Source organism: Myotis davidii, unplaced genomic scaffold, assembly GCF_000327345.1.
Source record: "Myotis davidii unplaced genomic scaffold, ASM32734v1 scaffold497, whole genome shotgun sequence".
Taxonomy (NCBI): Eukaryota; Metazoa; Chordata; class Mammalia; order Chiroptera; family Vespertilionidae; genus Myotis; species Myotis davidii.
Window position 1 is genome coordinate 1,650,137 of NW_006288434.1, and position 15,994 is coordinate 1,666,130.

The 15,994-nt window shown below is 43.7% G+C and overlaps 1 protein-coding gene across 1 annotated transcript in view; it reads left to right on the plus strand.

The window, feature by feature from the left end:
• Positions 1-15,994, plus strand: part of DPYS (dihydropyrimidinase) — a 95,497-nt gene that overhangs the window by 74,975 nt on the left and 4,528 nt on the right. The window contains 1 exon segment of the mRNA XM_006760254.2: positions 13,723-13,930. Within this exon segment, the coding sequence (XP_006760317.1) occupies positions 13,723-13,930 (208 nt within the window).

Genomic DNA, 15,994 nt, shown 5'->3' on the forward strand with positions numbered 1-15,994 from the left:
TTCCGATTGAAACATTGACTTTGCTCAGATGTTCCAATCATGTTATAATGCAGAGGCCCTTGCAGAATCAGAAATAGGTCTGACTGGAGTGTGAGCTGAATCCGGGAAGGGATGGGATTTTTGTCTGTTTTATTGGTGCTGCATCCTCAAGTGTTTAGCACAGTGTATGAGTGAATGAGTATATGATAAACCCAGAGGTGAGGAGGGATTTTCTCAGCGTTCCATCAAGGAGACTTCCTCAGTTCATGTTCCGGTCTGCCTCAAGCCAGCAGTGAACAGAGGTGTATATGGCTGAGAGGTCAGAGCTGTGAAATAATGGTCTTAATATCCTGAACTTAGGAATCTCATTTCTCAGAACCTAACTTTCTTCATGGAAATACTGTAAGCCTAATTAGTCATTCTACCTCATTTATTTAAGTGATAAACTGGAGACAAGAAGAGTTTAACAACGCAGGCATGGCTTTCAGCAATATGATAAAAGACCCGAGTTGTTGTTTTGTTTTGACTATTCCAGTATTTTAACTGCTGAATATATGATAAAACTCCAGGTGCGCCGTGCCTCGTTGTTATTCTCTGACACCGAGGAGAATAAATTTTACACAAAGTATAAAAAAAAAATGACAATATGTCTTAAAATTGACTCATTGGTTGCCTCTTTTAGGGGAGAAGTTTTGCATAGAACTTTATACTGATAAGTGCCATCTCCTGTAAAGACCTAAATTCAACTACCAATGGGTACTTGGCACCATCTTTTTTTTTAAAGTTTTTCTGTTCTGTTTTTGTCCCTTATTATCCTACCTTGCATTATGTTTTCCTGTTAAGGTGCCTTCGTATTTCTGGGAAAAGTTCATGTAAAATTTCATATAAATGTGGCGTGTTCTGGGTGGATTACTTATAGTGGTAGGCAATATATAGTGGTTAACACTTAGTATTTGAGTCATGTAGTCTATTAATTATGATCTTAGGTGAGTTACTCAGCTTCCCTAATCCTCAATGTCTTCATTTAAAACACCTATGAAATAGGTATTCTTTAAAAACCCTGCTTCCATAGAGTAGTGAGGAGAATTAAATAAAAATAATACAAAGAGATTTTAGTCTAGAGCTTGACATAAAAACATGCAGTAAATACCAGCTGCAACGGAATATTATTATTCACTATCATCATATTGATCATAGATGACCTGACCATGACTTTCAGCCACTGAACTGCTATTAGTAAATGTAAGAAAAGCAAGTGAAAATGGCAAAGGTGAACACTTATGGGTAGCAAGCGATGAGGAGAGATCCCTGCAAGAAACTATCCTAGGAGTAACCCAGCTGGGACATGAACAGAGAAGTGGAACCACTTAGAGACAGATACGGATATGCATAAATATAGTTATCAATAATCATATACACACATACATAATTTGTGTTCATAAATAAATGCACATGCATATTTCTATATGTGTGATACATGCATGTGCATGTGTACATATACACACATGTGCATACATATAGACATTCACATACACACATATGATTCGACCTTCCCTGGTTGTAGGAGCTGGTTAAGCAGTTGTCTGCAAGGCTTGCTGTCTCTGCATCTGATGCTGGAGCCTGAAGTCCAGCAGGCGGGCCTTCGAGAAGGGCAGATGGGGGTAAAGTGGGGAGAGCAAGGACAAGGTGGAACCACCAGCAGGAGCTGGAGCCCCGCAGAGGAGGGAACCCGTGCTGGTTCTTGTCGCCTCCGCCCTTGGTATCTGCTTTAGTCATTGGGCCAAACACACACCCCTGGCCCGGGAGGCAGAGCAGCGAAGGAGGGCAGGGGAAGGCAGAGCAGGCGTGGCCGGGGCGCCTCGCACCAGGAGATGAGCCTGCAGATCAATTGAGCTGCCAGTGGTTTGCTACTTTCCTTCCACCCTCCAAGGAGTAGATGCCATTACCATGTGGGGATCCAGTTTAAGGATGACAACGCTGAGGTGCAGAGAGGTTAGTCATTTGCCCCAAATCCCACAGCTGGATAGGACAGAGCTGGGGTTCAGAGCAGGCCGGGTTGACTCTATTGTCTAATCTCTTAAACCCTGCAAAGCTACAGCCTCCCGAAAGGGCAGGGAAGGAGAAAAGGGTGTTGGGAGGCAGACTTGGTCTCTGGCGCCAGATCTCCTGGGTTTGTACTCTGGCCTCTCCTCTGACTGACCGCATATCCTGGGACAAAGTACTTCATCTTGGTTTGCCTCAATTTCCTCATCTGTCAAACGGGCATGATTCTAATTCCCATCGTCAAAGGTCGCTATGCAGGGTCAGGGTCAGGCTGCGGAGACACACACATTCTTTGTCACAGTGCCCAGGGCACTGAACGCCTGTTGGCAGTCATCGCCCCAGTTTGCGCCAGTCAGCAGGTTCCTGCCGTCCCTGTCTGCGGTGGCGGGTCCCTTGTCAGCTTGTCGGGCGCCCCTGGGTGCCGCTCCGTTCCCTGCCTCCCTGATGGATGCGGCTGCCCTAAGGCGGGCTGGCGGGGGAGCGGAGTCGGTTTCCTGCAGCTTTTCGGCATCGCCTCCTTGGATCCCGAGCCTCGCGCCTGCTTGAGGGGACAGAGGTGATGTCGCTGTGATCACACAAGCCCCGGCCACCACGGGCCTCAGTGACCCAGCAGTGCTCCCTGAAGCAGGTCCTGGTCAAGTTGGGGCTCTACAACTCCATTGCTAATTGGGACTCCGGGGCTGCGCTTCTAACTCTGACAGAACCTCCCAAACGCTCTATTTTAGGAGGGTCCGCGCAATGCGCCGCGGCTGACATAGGTGATGAGCTGTCACCGAGTTCTCGCCCAGACGGGAAGAAGATAATTGCTATTAAAATCCCAAGTCTGGGAACCTTTTTAATGCCTGCAGCACAGGGCGTGCTCAGCCTTTGAGCAGGGATGGCCCCTGACGGCGGGGGTGGTGGAAGGAGAAGGGGATGGGCGTCAGCCTGCTCTGGTTTGATTTCTGACCTTGCCGTTCACTTCCTGGGCAACTTGACAAGTTACTCCCTCTCTCTGCGTCTCCATCTCCTCACCGGTTAAGCGGAGATGCTAGCATGAATTGGTGAGCGATTACGTGAGTGGGATACTAGTACAGTAGATGCTGAATGGACAGTGGCCGCCGCTGGAATGTGCTGGGCTGGTCACGGGCATCCCTCTGCCTCGTTACTTTTCAGTTACCTTCTTGTCCTCGTTAGCACCCTTCTTATTGTCTCTTCGTTTTTCTTTACACTGCCACCTTTTGTTGTTGTTGTTACTCCTCACTCGAGGATATTTTTATATTGATTTTTAGAGAGAGTGGAAGGGAGAGGGAGAGACAGAGCGAAACATTGATGTGAGAGAGACACATCGATTAGTTGCCTCCCACCCATGCCCCAACCAGGGCTGGGGATTGAGCCTGCAACCAAGGTACGTGCCCTTGACTGGAATCAAACTTGGGACCCTGCAGTCCATAGACGGATGCTCTATCCACTGAGCCAAACCAGTTATCACATCCTCTGCCTTTTCTGTCTCTCTGTCTCTCCGGGTCTTTTGTTTTTTCTTTTTGTGGCTCTTTCCTTGGAAGGTTCTAGGTCTCCCAGTCCTCCCAGGAGTCTTGCTTTTGCCACACCAGGACACCGAGAGCAGGGTCAGCAAACTCCTTTTGTGAAGGGGCAGGTACATGTATGGGGCCTTATGGGTCATAGGGTCTCTGCTGCCACTATTCAACTCTGTCTCTGTACTACAAAGGCAGCCACAGACAGTAATCAATGAATGCACATGCCCGTGTTCCAATAAAACTTTATTCCCCCAGGCAGGCTGCGGGCCAGATTTGACCTGCGAGCCATCATTTTCCAATGATTTAGACAGACTCTTATCATTGAACATCTAAAGTTCACACCCCTGATGCACATCCTGGGTCCCCGGTTCCCAGCATGCACTGAGGGAGCCTCCCTTTGGTGCTCAGTGGCTCTTGTCCCACATTTTTCCACCGCACACTCTTTAAACAGTGGGTCAAGAATGACTGGCAAAGGTTGCTTTATGAATCATAATGGAATAACATTCAAGTGTAGAAACCCTAGAGAAATTCTATTTAGACAGTTGGACCTTAAGTGACTCCATCCATTCAAAACTGATGGGTGGTGTTTGAGCAGTCGGCACTCAGTAAAGCTTGCCAGTCATGGTGGAAATCTATAAGCTTGGTGTTAGTACTGTGCACTTTGCATAGTTATTGACTGACTGTCTCAGCCCTCTTCTGAAAGAGCTTGCGCCCTGTGCTGTGGTTAAAACAAGTTGATTTTCATCATTAAAAGGAAAAGCCTTTGTACTTCATAGACCCAAGTTCAAGATCTAGCTTTGCCACATGTTAGATGTGTCTTAGGCATTTTAACCTCTTTCAGCCTCAGTTTCCTTACCCATAAAATAAGGATAATAAGAATATCGATATCATAGGCTTACTCCAAGGGTTAAATGAGATGATGCTTTCAATGCCAATTGTAGAGCAAGGCAGCCTGTACTTGTTGTTAGGGGTTTTGTTTTTTAAATATGATTTTCAGAGAGAGGAAGGAAGAGGGAGAGAAGGATGGAAACATCAATGATGAGAGAAAATCATTGATTGGCTGCCTCCTGCACACCCCCCACTGGGGATTGAGATGGCAACCTGGGCATGTGCCCTGACCAGGAATCAAACCATGACCTCCTGGTTGATAGGTCGATGCTCAACCACTGAGCACATGGGCTAGATTTTTATAAGAAAATGTCTTTGTCAATCTCGGAGTTTCTAAGAACCCTTTCAACTGTGACAGGAATAGAATCATGCAACGTGAAGCTTGCTGGTCACCCCCTCAGGAAAGCTGGAGGCCAGCTTCTACTCTTAGGATTCCAGAGCTGGGAGTTCTGACTGTTGACTGGTGTTGCAGCCCATCTCTGGGTGGCCCACAGTTCTGTAGTGGTCTGCATTCCTGGTTCTCTCCCCTGGCCACAGTCTTTGCTTCTCTCCTTCACTCACACACCCCACTCCCTGCTTGTCAAGAAGTTATTTTCCAGTGTCAAACTGCATTTCACCTGCCAGCATTTCTGCTTACCGCCTCTTTTTATTCCCCTCAGTGGGGATGGAGGGAAAATAGGTCATGTTCTTTAAAAAAAAAAAAGCAAGTTAAAAGTCCCCTAGATAGTTCTGATATCTAACGTTCTCTTTTTCCATCCCTTTAGTTGAGAACCCTACTGTCTTCCCTTCATATTCCAGTCATTCCTTTCTCTTCTTAAAATATGGCATCAAAACTGAACATAATAATAAGTCCTGGCCTCTCTGAACTCTCAGGGCAGTTTCCCACTGCATTCCTGTGCAGAAAACTGACATCTCTTTCTGCCCAAGTTGCACCCACAGATAGTCTGTCAAACAATGTCATCTTGCCAAGGGCAAGGCAGCTCCCAGGGAGGGGAACAATATAATTATTACAAGACCAAGTCCACACTCTAGTCCAGAAAGTGAATTCTCACTATAAAGTGAATTCTACCAATATGTCAGGCTAACCATTCGCCTTCTAAAAGCTAATAATCCTTCCTCACCTACAAGCACATACGTGTTTTATATTCATAGGACCTACATCCTGGTGTCATGCTAGCTTTTGCTGATTCATAGTCAGTTCCTGCTCCTGCAAGACACTAAATTATTTTTAGTTCCCCACTTCCTGAAAACAGGTATATAGAACATGCAATATTTATGTGAAGTAGTAATTCAGAAACTTGCTAATAACTTAGTTTTGAAGAAACAAATCTTTCTATATATATAAAAGGCTAATATGCAAAGTGTCCCCTCGGGAGTTCAACCGGGAGAACGGGAGTTTGATTGCTCGCTATAATGTGCACTGACCACCAGGAGATGATGTGGAACATGGTGGGTGACCAGTGGTGGCGGGGTGTTGAGGGAGCAAGGAAAGGAGGAGATGGGAAGGCGGGGAACCTGATTGGCCCTGACTGCCGGCCAGGCCTGGGGACCCTACCCATGCATAAATTTCGTGCACCAGGCCTCTAGTCTAAAATAATAAAAGCATAATATGCTACTTAGACCAGACATCTTTCCAGACAACCTTCTGGATGAAGCTGGGGTTGTGAGGGAAGCCTGAGTCCCGGATGCCAGAGAGAATCCGGTGCCAGCAGCTGGGGGAAGGAAGGTCTACTCTTGCATGAATTTTGCACAAATTTCGTGCAACAGGTCTCTAGTACGTATATAAAATGACTTCCATTTGCTCAGTGCTGTGTGAGGCACAGGAGATGAAGATGGTGGTACCTACTTCCAAGGTTAACTTTCTAGTATTTAACCATGAGCTACACCACCACCTATGACCTACATGACACAGCTCCAAGGACAAAACAGCAGGGTTACCTGATCAGTTAATTTCTTGAAGTCAATGTTTGGGCAGCCTTTCTACGAACCTGCTTTAAATGTCTTGTCCTACCCTGAGCACCAGTAGAGTTCCCACGTTATTGTCGGATGTAGACTTACTGACATGGCTGAAGCAGTTCCCATTTTCTCTTCTGTGGGAGGAGGTGGGGGTAGAGTCTGAACAGAGGGCGGAAGATTGATGGGTGCAGTGAGTAGCAACTTCGCTTAGTAATGACAGTGTACTTGAAGTAGCACCATTTAGCATTTCCAGAGATGTGGCTGCTTTGCTCCCCATTTATATAACTTGTCACGTCCAAGAAATGAGAAGAGGGATGGTTTGAAATAGACAGTTGGAGCACATGTCAAAAGGAATCTCTTCTCTTGGGATCACATTGAGAATGACCAATTTTGGTTTAAAGAATTTTTAATAACACCCTACGTCCCTTACTGCTAAACAGAAAAACAGCCTAGGAAACACCAGGAAACATGGAATGAGCTCTCGTCTGTGTGTTTTCTGGTGTATGAAGAATGTTTCTATTGATTGAATGCTTCCCTGGTAGCTTCCTAGAGAGCTCTCACGTGGCTATATTGTCTAGTGGTTAAGAGCTTAACCTCTATCTCCCCTGAGCAACGTGAACGTATTAGCTCTGAAACGTGGGGCGAGTTAATAATTTTTTGGTGTCCCATCATCCTCATCTATCATAGGAATAATAATAGTACCTACCCCATAGGGTTGTTGGGAAGATTTAATGATTATTTTTCTTTTGTGTTGAACACAGGGTGTCTTATAACACAATGTAGAGAGATATGTTCTATTTTTTTTAAAATATATTTTATCGATTTTTTACAGAGAGGAAGGGGGAGAGTTAGAAACATCGATGAGAGAGAAACATCGATCAGCTGCCTCCTGCACATCTCCCACTGGGGATATGCCCGCAACCAAGGTACGTGCCCTTGACCGGAATTGAACCCGGGACCCTTCAGTTCGCAGGCCGACGCTCTATCCACTGAGCCAAACCGGTTTCGGTGAGATATGTTCTATTTTTAAAGATGCCACAAACCGGCCTGAATAATCCTGTTCACTTATTTTTGTTGTTCTCATGACAACCTGAGAAGAATCTAGCTGTGCCATGGACAAATTGGCTGAGTTGGAGAAAATGTAACAAAATCCTTAAACACATCATTTCCCTGGGGTCAGGAGGACCCCCGTTGCTCTCAGACATTCTCTTCCTGCCCACGGTGTTCTCCCCGAGTGCACATGGGCGGGGGCACTGTCTCCTGCAGGCTTCGCTTCAGTGAGTTTTCTCATCTATAAGAGCACGCGGCTCTTTGATAGAAAGCTATTTGCAAAGGAACAGGATGTTTTTCCTGCAGCTGTGATGTGAGTGGTATCAAAGTGATGGACTCCCTAGGAAAATAGCTTCATGTTATCTGCAGGGCCCCTGCTTCCCTGACAGCTTGAGCCTTGGACATGTGTGTAATTGGGACTCAGTAAGACAACCTTGACACCCTCTGCAGAGAGATATGCCGTTAGATACAGGCTCACAGAGAGCTTGACAAAGAGCAGCATTTCCCTGGGGCAGAGTGACCACTGAGGACACCCTTCCTGTGGATGGCTAATGAAGAGCCAGTGGCCCAGAACTCCAGCCTCACTCACAGATGAGACGGCTTTAATCACTCCTATCCTATCCCTCCTGTCATCACCAGGACAGGCCTAGCCATCCAATCACAATGTAGAGAGATAAGAGACATATACTGATTTCAGAGAGGAGGGAAGAGGAACAGAGGAAAAGCCAGTCAGAAAAAGCTCAGAATCATATGATTTTACTCATAAAACTGAAACTCATGAACACAAACCACAGTGTGGTAGTTGCCAGAGGGAAGGGGGTGGGAGATGAAAGGGGTCCTAATATATGATGACGGGAGAAGATTTGACTTTGAGGGGTGGACACACAGTGCAATATACAGATCTTGTAACATAGAAACCCACACCAAATTTAGAAATAAAGAATTAGAGAGAAGGTATTTTTTATAAATGTTACTCTCCTGAACTGACGTGCATACTGTTAAATTTGAAAACCATTGGATAGTGAATCTCACAGCTCTTGGGTTTTGCTTACAAATGAAATTAGAGCATCACTCCACATTTGCATCTGTTCTGCAGACCAATTTGGTTGAAAATAGCTTTTAGGTGTTTTTTTTGGGGGGGGGGGGGCGGGAGCGGGCGGGGAACGGGGTTGAGTCAGACCTTTTGAACTCTGCCTCAGAGACATGCATGGGAGTTACTACTCTCCAAGGGCAAAGTCATTGTCAGTCAGGGTCTTTGACTACAAGTTGTAGTGACCAACTGGCTCTCACTTAAGCAGAAACAGGCTCTATGAAGGCCCTGGGAATCTCACAGGCCAACGGAGCCATCAACACCCCAGAGGTCAGAATAGCCTGGGGCAGCCCACAGCAGGAGCGCCCTTCAGGGTTGCTCCCTTCCCATCACTTTTAATTGTTTTTGGTCACTCTGCCGAAGATTCAAATTCCTGGGAAAGAAAAAGCAATTGCCCATCTCTTGGTTAGGGAAGAACAGGGCACATGCCCAATAGTCTTGCCAGATCACCTCCAATGTGGGAGAGAAGTTTCTTAAAAATGAAAATGGGGGTGCTGACATCAGAGGAAGGGAGGATTAGTGCCAAGGGACAAAACTACAGTACTTATAAAAATATATTTTAAAAAAATAAAGTATAGCATAGGGAATATAGTCAATAATAATGTAATAACTGTGGTGCCAAAAGGGTACTGACTAGATTTATCAGGATGATCCCATTGTAAACTAAATAATGTCTAATCACTCGGGTGTACACCTGAAATTAATATAATATTGTATGGCAACCGTCATTGAAAATTTAAAATGATTTAAACTAAAAAATACATAAGAAATTTTAAGTCAATATAATTAAAAAACAAAAAAACAAAAAAAAACTACAGCACTTGCTACCCTGCAGGGTGGGATCCTGCATGTGACTCATTTACAAGCTGGAATACAACTGCAAAAACCCATGACACCTTCCCCCATTTCCTCCCTGTGTCACTGAACCTCCCAGCGATGATGATGTGTTAGTCCATTCACTGACCCTCCCTTTTAGAGGAACCCTCTTGCTGCCTCCCAACCCCATCTCCCAGTGTTCACAGCACAGCCTGCTCCCCAGATGACACGAGGCCCATCGGCTCTGAGAAGAGGGAACGTTAGTCTGACTTTGGCCTTCACACCTGGACCTGTGCTGCATCAGAGGGAGCCCCTGGGAGCAACGTATGAAAAGCTGGAGGATAGTTTGTTATTTTCCCATAAGGCTCTAAGAGGGAGGGGCCTGCTCCTGTGAGCTGGGACAGTGGCCCTCGTCCAGCGCTGGTGCTTAACGCTCACCTCTGTCCAGGGCCTGACAGAGGAGCGAGGCTTGGAGGGCAGTTGGGCTCAGGCCTCACGCTGAGGAAAATCCTCAAAGTGATATGTTTGAGGTTATCTCAAAAGGAGATTTTTCAAAAAGCTCCAGAGATACAGTGCAAATATTAAAAGAAAAAGGTATATCAGGCAGGATTCTTAGTTACAACCAAGTGAAATCCATTCTGGGCAGTTTTTTTTAATCTTCTTATGTCAGGGTTACAAGTATATGAGTATTCTCAAAATGTGAAAGTGATCCTGACCTCTCTGAAGTTCATTCAATATCAAACTGTGTGATCCTTGGGCAGGCTCAGCTGTGTGCTTATTAGCGCTGATAATCTTAGTGTTTCCAAGTATTGCTAGATACTGATGAACAAGTGTTTCCTGTAATTTGATAAGATGCAAATAAGAACGATAATGATAACAATTTTACCTTATTTACTAGAGGCCCGGTGCACAAAATTTATGCACTCGGAGGGGAGTCCCTCAGCTCGGCCTGCGCCCTCTCACAGTCTAGGAGCCCTCAGGGGATGTCTGACTGATGGCTTAGGCCTGCTCCCCTATGCTACCCGCTCATCCTTAGCGCTGCCGTGGAAGCGGGAGAGGCTCCCACCACCGCCACTGTGCTCGTCAGCCATGAGCCTGGCTTCTGGGACTGTACTGACCACCAGGGGGCAGCTCCTGCATTGAGCATCTGCCCCCGGTGGTCACTGTGCTTCATAGCACCTGTCGTTCTGCCGTTTGGTCAATTTGCATATTAGCCTTTTATTATATAGGATTACTAATGAACTTGTGCAGCTCGCCAGAAATGTTAAGTACACAGCAGAACGTTGGGATTGGATACTTGCATCCCATTTAATTCAGGGCTCTATTTCCAAAATGCAGTTATGAGCCTGAGGACAGTAGAGGCAAGAAATAAAACTGACAGGAGGAAAATAGTGTGATTCTTCTTTTGTTCATTTCATAAATATTTATTAAGCACCTATTGTGTGCTGGGGATAAAATAACTTGGCCTCTTTTACATTTATCCCAAAATGTAAAACAAGCATTCAGTGTGTGGTTCATTCATTATTAATTTTTTTAAAGACTATAATATATTGAAGTTAAATTGGTTTCTTTGTAATTTCTCTCCATTTGCTTTAGTTTTACTATATATACAGCATAGGGAGCAAATACAATCCTTCTCAAAAATTAAGGTTCAAATTTTTGGAGGTAATCATTTTTTTTCCAGCTTAGATTTATCTTTTGGAGGCCAGTACCTAAGCTATTGCAAGGATTCTGCCAGGGGAGATACACTCCCCTTTGTTACACTGCAACGTGTAACCCAGTGTACAGCAACTAGAAGAGGGACTTAGCAAGAGATCGTTGCAGAAGATTCACCTCATGATGACCCACAGAGCAAAGGTGCTCACTTTTGCTCTGGATCTTCAGGGTCAGCTTCTTCAATCAAAGGATTTTTCCTTTTCTTTTTCCTCTTCCAACTTTACCAAGATATAATTGACACAAGACCAGGATTCTTGAGCAGAGTCATAGGAAAGGAAGGGGGGCAGACCTGACAATGAGTATTGCAGCTCTGGCCAGGAGGAAAAAGCTGGGGAGCGATGACACCCTGTCAGACACCTATGAATGTGAAATTAGACACCCTTTCTTTTTTTCCTGCTGGCAATAATGCCTGGAATTTACATGTTATGTTAATTTGACCTCATTTACGTAATGCCTTATTATAAAGAATCGCTTAGATGTTGCCTAATTATCTTCTTTCTCTTGCTTACTGGGAGGCTGTGAGTGCCAAAGTAATGAGTGACCTTTATTTGGCTGAGGCAGAGAAATCTGATATGACATTTTATTGTCACAGACCTTTGCCGTTGTGTTTTTTTGCATGTTTATTTTTTTTTCTAGCCCACAAAAACAATTTAGATTGTACAGTTCCTTTTGTATTTGTCCATGTGTATATGTATTTTCCTTGTAGATATAGTGTGCCTACTTTCCATCACTTTTTCATTTGATGTTACACAATTGTTGCTTTCTTCGCTTCTCTCGCATATTCTTAATTCTAGCTGTTCATAGATGCCCAGTATTCCACTGAATAATCATTGATAATTGTCATGCTTCGGCTTTTCAGTACTTTACGCAGTATCATGAGGACAATTTCTGTGTGTAGAGCTTATTTCTCCTGTTAGGTTGTTTTCTTACGAGTGCCCGTAACTCAGCTTCCCATTAGGAAAAACAGGGTTTTATGATTTAGGGTTTTCACCTCTCATTCTTGCACATCAATAACTACTTTAGCATGAATTTTTATGCATCCTACTTTCTCTGTATGGCAGCCTTACGACTGTATCCGTCCAGACACGTTTATGTAATGTTCTACCACTCAAGCCCCAAGGTTCCTGCCATGACTGTCACTGTGACATGTAGGAAAGCAGCAGCCCAGACTATGGAAATGCTGTCACAGGGAGAGTGTATAACAGTCAGAAAAAGGCACTTGCACCTGAAGGTCTGAAGTTCCTCTATATTATGTCCTAGATTTTCTTTGAGTTTGCATCTCAGCATATACCAACCATATGACTCACTGATTCCAGTCTGGAGTATTTAGAGAAGTGCTCGCACGAAACATAGACGGGAATGTTTATAAGAGCTTTATTCATAACCACTAAAAACTGGACACATCCACATGTCCTTCAGTAGGTGAATGGGTCCTCTGTGGTGTGTGACATAATGGAATATTACGCAGCAATGGAAAAGGAATGGCCTATTAACACACAACAACAACTTGGGTAAATCTGAAAATAGTTATGCTTAATGAAAAAAGTCAGTCTCAAAAAGTTTCCTACTCTAGGATTCCTGTTTTTGCAACATTCTTGAAAAGAGAAAGCTATGGAGATACAGAACAGATTTAAAAATTAATGTTAATTTTAAAAATATAACAAATAGCCCCGTTTTATCAAACTGTGTGGTCATGTGTATTTTGACAAGTTACTTAACCTCTTTAAATCTCAGTGTGTTTACTTGTAAAGTGTAGAAAACACTCTTTATCTTGAAGTGGTGTTATAAAGATGAAATAAGATGTTACAAAGCAGGCACCTGACATACAGGTGCCTCCTTTTTTTCTTCCCCCTGGTGATATTTCTCACCGGGAGCAGATTCATTTTGTTATTATCATCTCTGTGTGTTTTTTAAAATATGCTTTTATTGATTTTTAGAGCGAGAGGAAGGGGGAGGGATAGAGAGATAGAAACATCTATCGATTGGCTGCCTCCTGCACACCCCCTACTGGATATCTAGCCCACAGCCCAGGCATGTGCCCTGACCAGGAATCAAACTGTGACCTCCTGGCTCATAAGTGGACACTCAACCACGTGGCCACACTGGTCAGGCCGTATTTTGTTATTTTTATCATCCTCAAATTTCCAGTTTTGCCTCAGACAAGGGAAAGAAATTCAAGATATAATTTTGCCTTGATAAATATCAAATTCAATTTGATAACTACCAATTATCGAGTACCTTTGTGAAGGAGGGAGCAGTAATGGTATTTGGGAAAAGGTATTGCAGCAGTCTTACAGGCTTCTGGATATTGGGTCACTGTGTTCATCAGACTCATCAGTGTTGGAAATGTTTTATAATTAATACTTTGTTCTTTAAACACATAAATACTAATTTTAAAATTTAAATGTGAGAGCCAGCGCCTTTCCTCCACCTACTCTGTCCTCATCAATCACCATAAAGAATGAGTTATTGGGTTTTTCACTCCGAAAATGTAATTACTTTGCAATGAAATGTTAATGCTATGTTCTATTCTTGAAGTCACTTGTTCCAGTGACAAAGCTATGTCCTAATAGAGTTGCTAAATTTTCTTGTAAGTCATCCTTTTAATATTTTATATTCTCCAGATGAGCTGGTGATGAGCTGGGGCTTCTTTGTTTTTACAAACAGGACTATCTCGGCAAAAACTCACCATCAGGCTGTGAACTTCAACATCTTCGAGGGCATGGTGTGCCACGGGGTGCCCCTCGTGACCATTTCCAGGGGCAAAGTAGTATATGAAGCGGGAGTTTTCCATGTCACAGCAGGAGACGGGAAGTATATTCCTCGCAAACCATTTGCTGAGTACGTTTACCAAAGGATCAAGCAGCGGGACCAGGTGAGTGTGCCTAAGTGCCTGTTACCCGAGGCCGGGCTGTCACCCGCTCCTGGATGTTGTTGGTGTCGTTGTCACATACACTCAATTGAATACATTCCTGGGACATCAGAACTGACAGGAAAGGTTCCAAACAAATACCAATTTTCCAAGAAAGAATCATTATGGGATGGATGCATTTTCCCTTATGGGTTGATGTCTATTCAGGGTTTCCTGATGGACCACGTCAGGTTTTCCCAGGCAAGTTCAGGACCTCTGGGGGCCTTTGGCAATTGGGTTAGACAGGGTATTCCTAGAAGCAGACTCCCCATGAATAAAGGTCTGACTTTTTTTTTTCATTAGGGAAGACACTTGTGAGAGAACCCGGGAGGGAGTCAGGAAAGTCTGGGAGAGCCTCAGACTACAATTCAAGTTTGAATCCAGTGAGAGAATGAAGGAGAGTAAAAGCGGTACAAGCATCCCAGATGCCACACAGACTAAGAAAGACTGAGCAAGGCCTTTAGGCAGCGATTGAACCAAGTCTCCTGTCAATCAGCTGCATGGCATGATGTCATTGGCTGGGAAAAGCTGTGGGAGGCATGGCCTTCCTTCAAACAAGGGAATGGAGTTCAGAGTTTAGCAATGGCCCCTTGAAAAATTATGCTCCCTGTGGTTGAATGTCTGACCACCAGAGCAATGGTGGAGTTTTGGGGTCAGGTAGATCTATACTTTTTAAGGCTTGCTAGTGCATTATTGGTTTTTGCAATAACAAAAGTAATAGTTAATCATTACTACTATATCTTGTTCTGAGCACTTGCTATCTGCCAGGCACTGTGCTAGGTAGTTTATATTCATTATTTTACTTACTCTGTACAACAAACCATAAGTTGATTTTAATATCCCCACTTATATAGAGATCTGAGTCTCAGCAAGGTTAAATATTATTCCCTGGGCAAAGCATTAAATAAACATATGAGCTGGGATTTGTGAGAGGACCTTTCTCATTCCCACTGTCTCATGGATCTCTGTAAAGCCAGAGAAGAAAATTATTGTGAAACTCCAAACATGGGGGAAATTGATTGTTTTTTAAAATGTTGGTGTGGAAATAGTATCAAAAAAAATGGGTGAAATGAGGCTTGGGCATTGTCTGAAGACATTTTTCTCTTCATTAGGCAAAGATAATTTTATATGCAGAAGAAAACTATCACATTAAGATTAAGAAAAAATAGTTGTTAGAAATTCTTGATTTTAAATTCACATGAGGATTTTACAGCTCTTGCTTTGGTTTTCATGTAAAATATTCAGGTTTCCTTGTGAATGAGGATACACGTGTTTGAAGGCAAGCAGAACAGCTCGTATCATTTTTCCTGTTCACCTGTTTTCTTCTGAAGAATATTAATCACTTACCATTCCGGTCTACCAAAGCACAGACTCTAGGCAGTGGTTCTCAACTTTCTGGTCCTTTAAATACAGTTCCTCCTATTGTGACCCAACCGTAAAATTATTTTCGTTGCTACTTCATAACTGTAATGTTGCTACTGTTATGAATTGTAATGTAAATATCTGATATGCAGGATGGGCTTAGGCCACCCCTGTGATAGGGTTGTTCAACCGCCAAAGGAGTCGCGACCCACAGGTTGAGAACCGCTGCTCTAATGTTTCCCAGGTCCAGAACTTGGCTGGTCTCCTGGCTAGAGTGTTAGTTCCTTGAGGGCAGCATCTTACTAGGTGTACCGGTTAATAATGTGGATTTTTTTCAGTAGATGGCACTACACATATGTTGATTTATATGCCATTTGATATGTATGCTATTTTGTTGTATTGACAACAAGCTTCAAAACTTCATATGTCAAATTTTCTGAAGGTGTTAACATCATAGATATTTTCATGCTTAAAAATTTTGAATTTCGTGCCAAAAAAAAAGAGCATTTGCCCGAAGTTTTAATTCATTATTTTATTTGGAAGAAAAGTGCTGCTGAAAGTTATCGTCTGCTTCAGGAAGCTTATGGTGAACATGCTCCATCTCAAGATACTTGTGAACACTGGTTTAAATGCTTTAAAAGTGATGATTTCGATGTGAAAGACAAA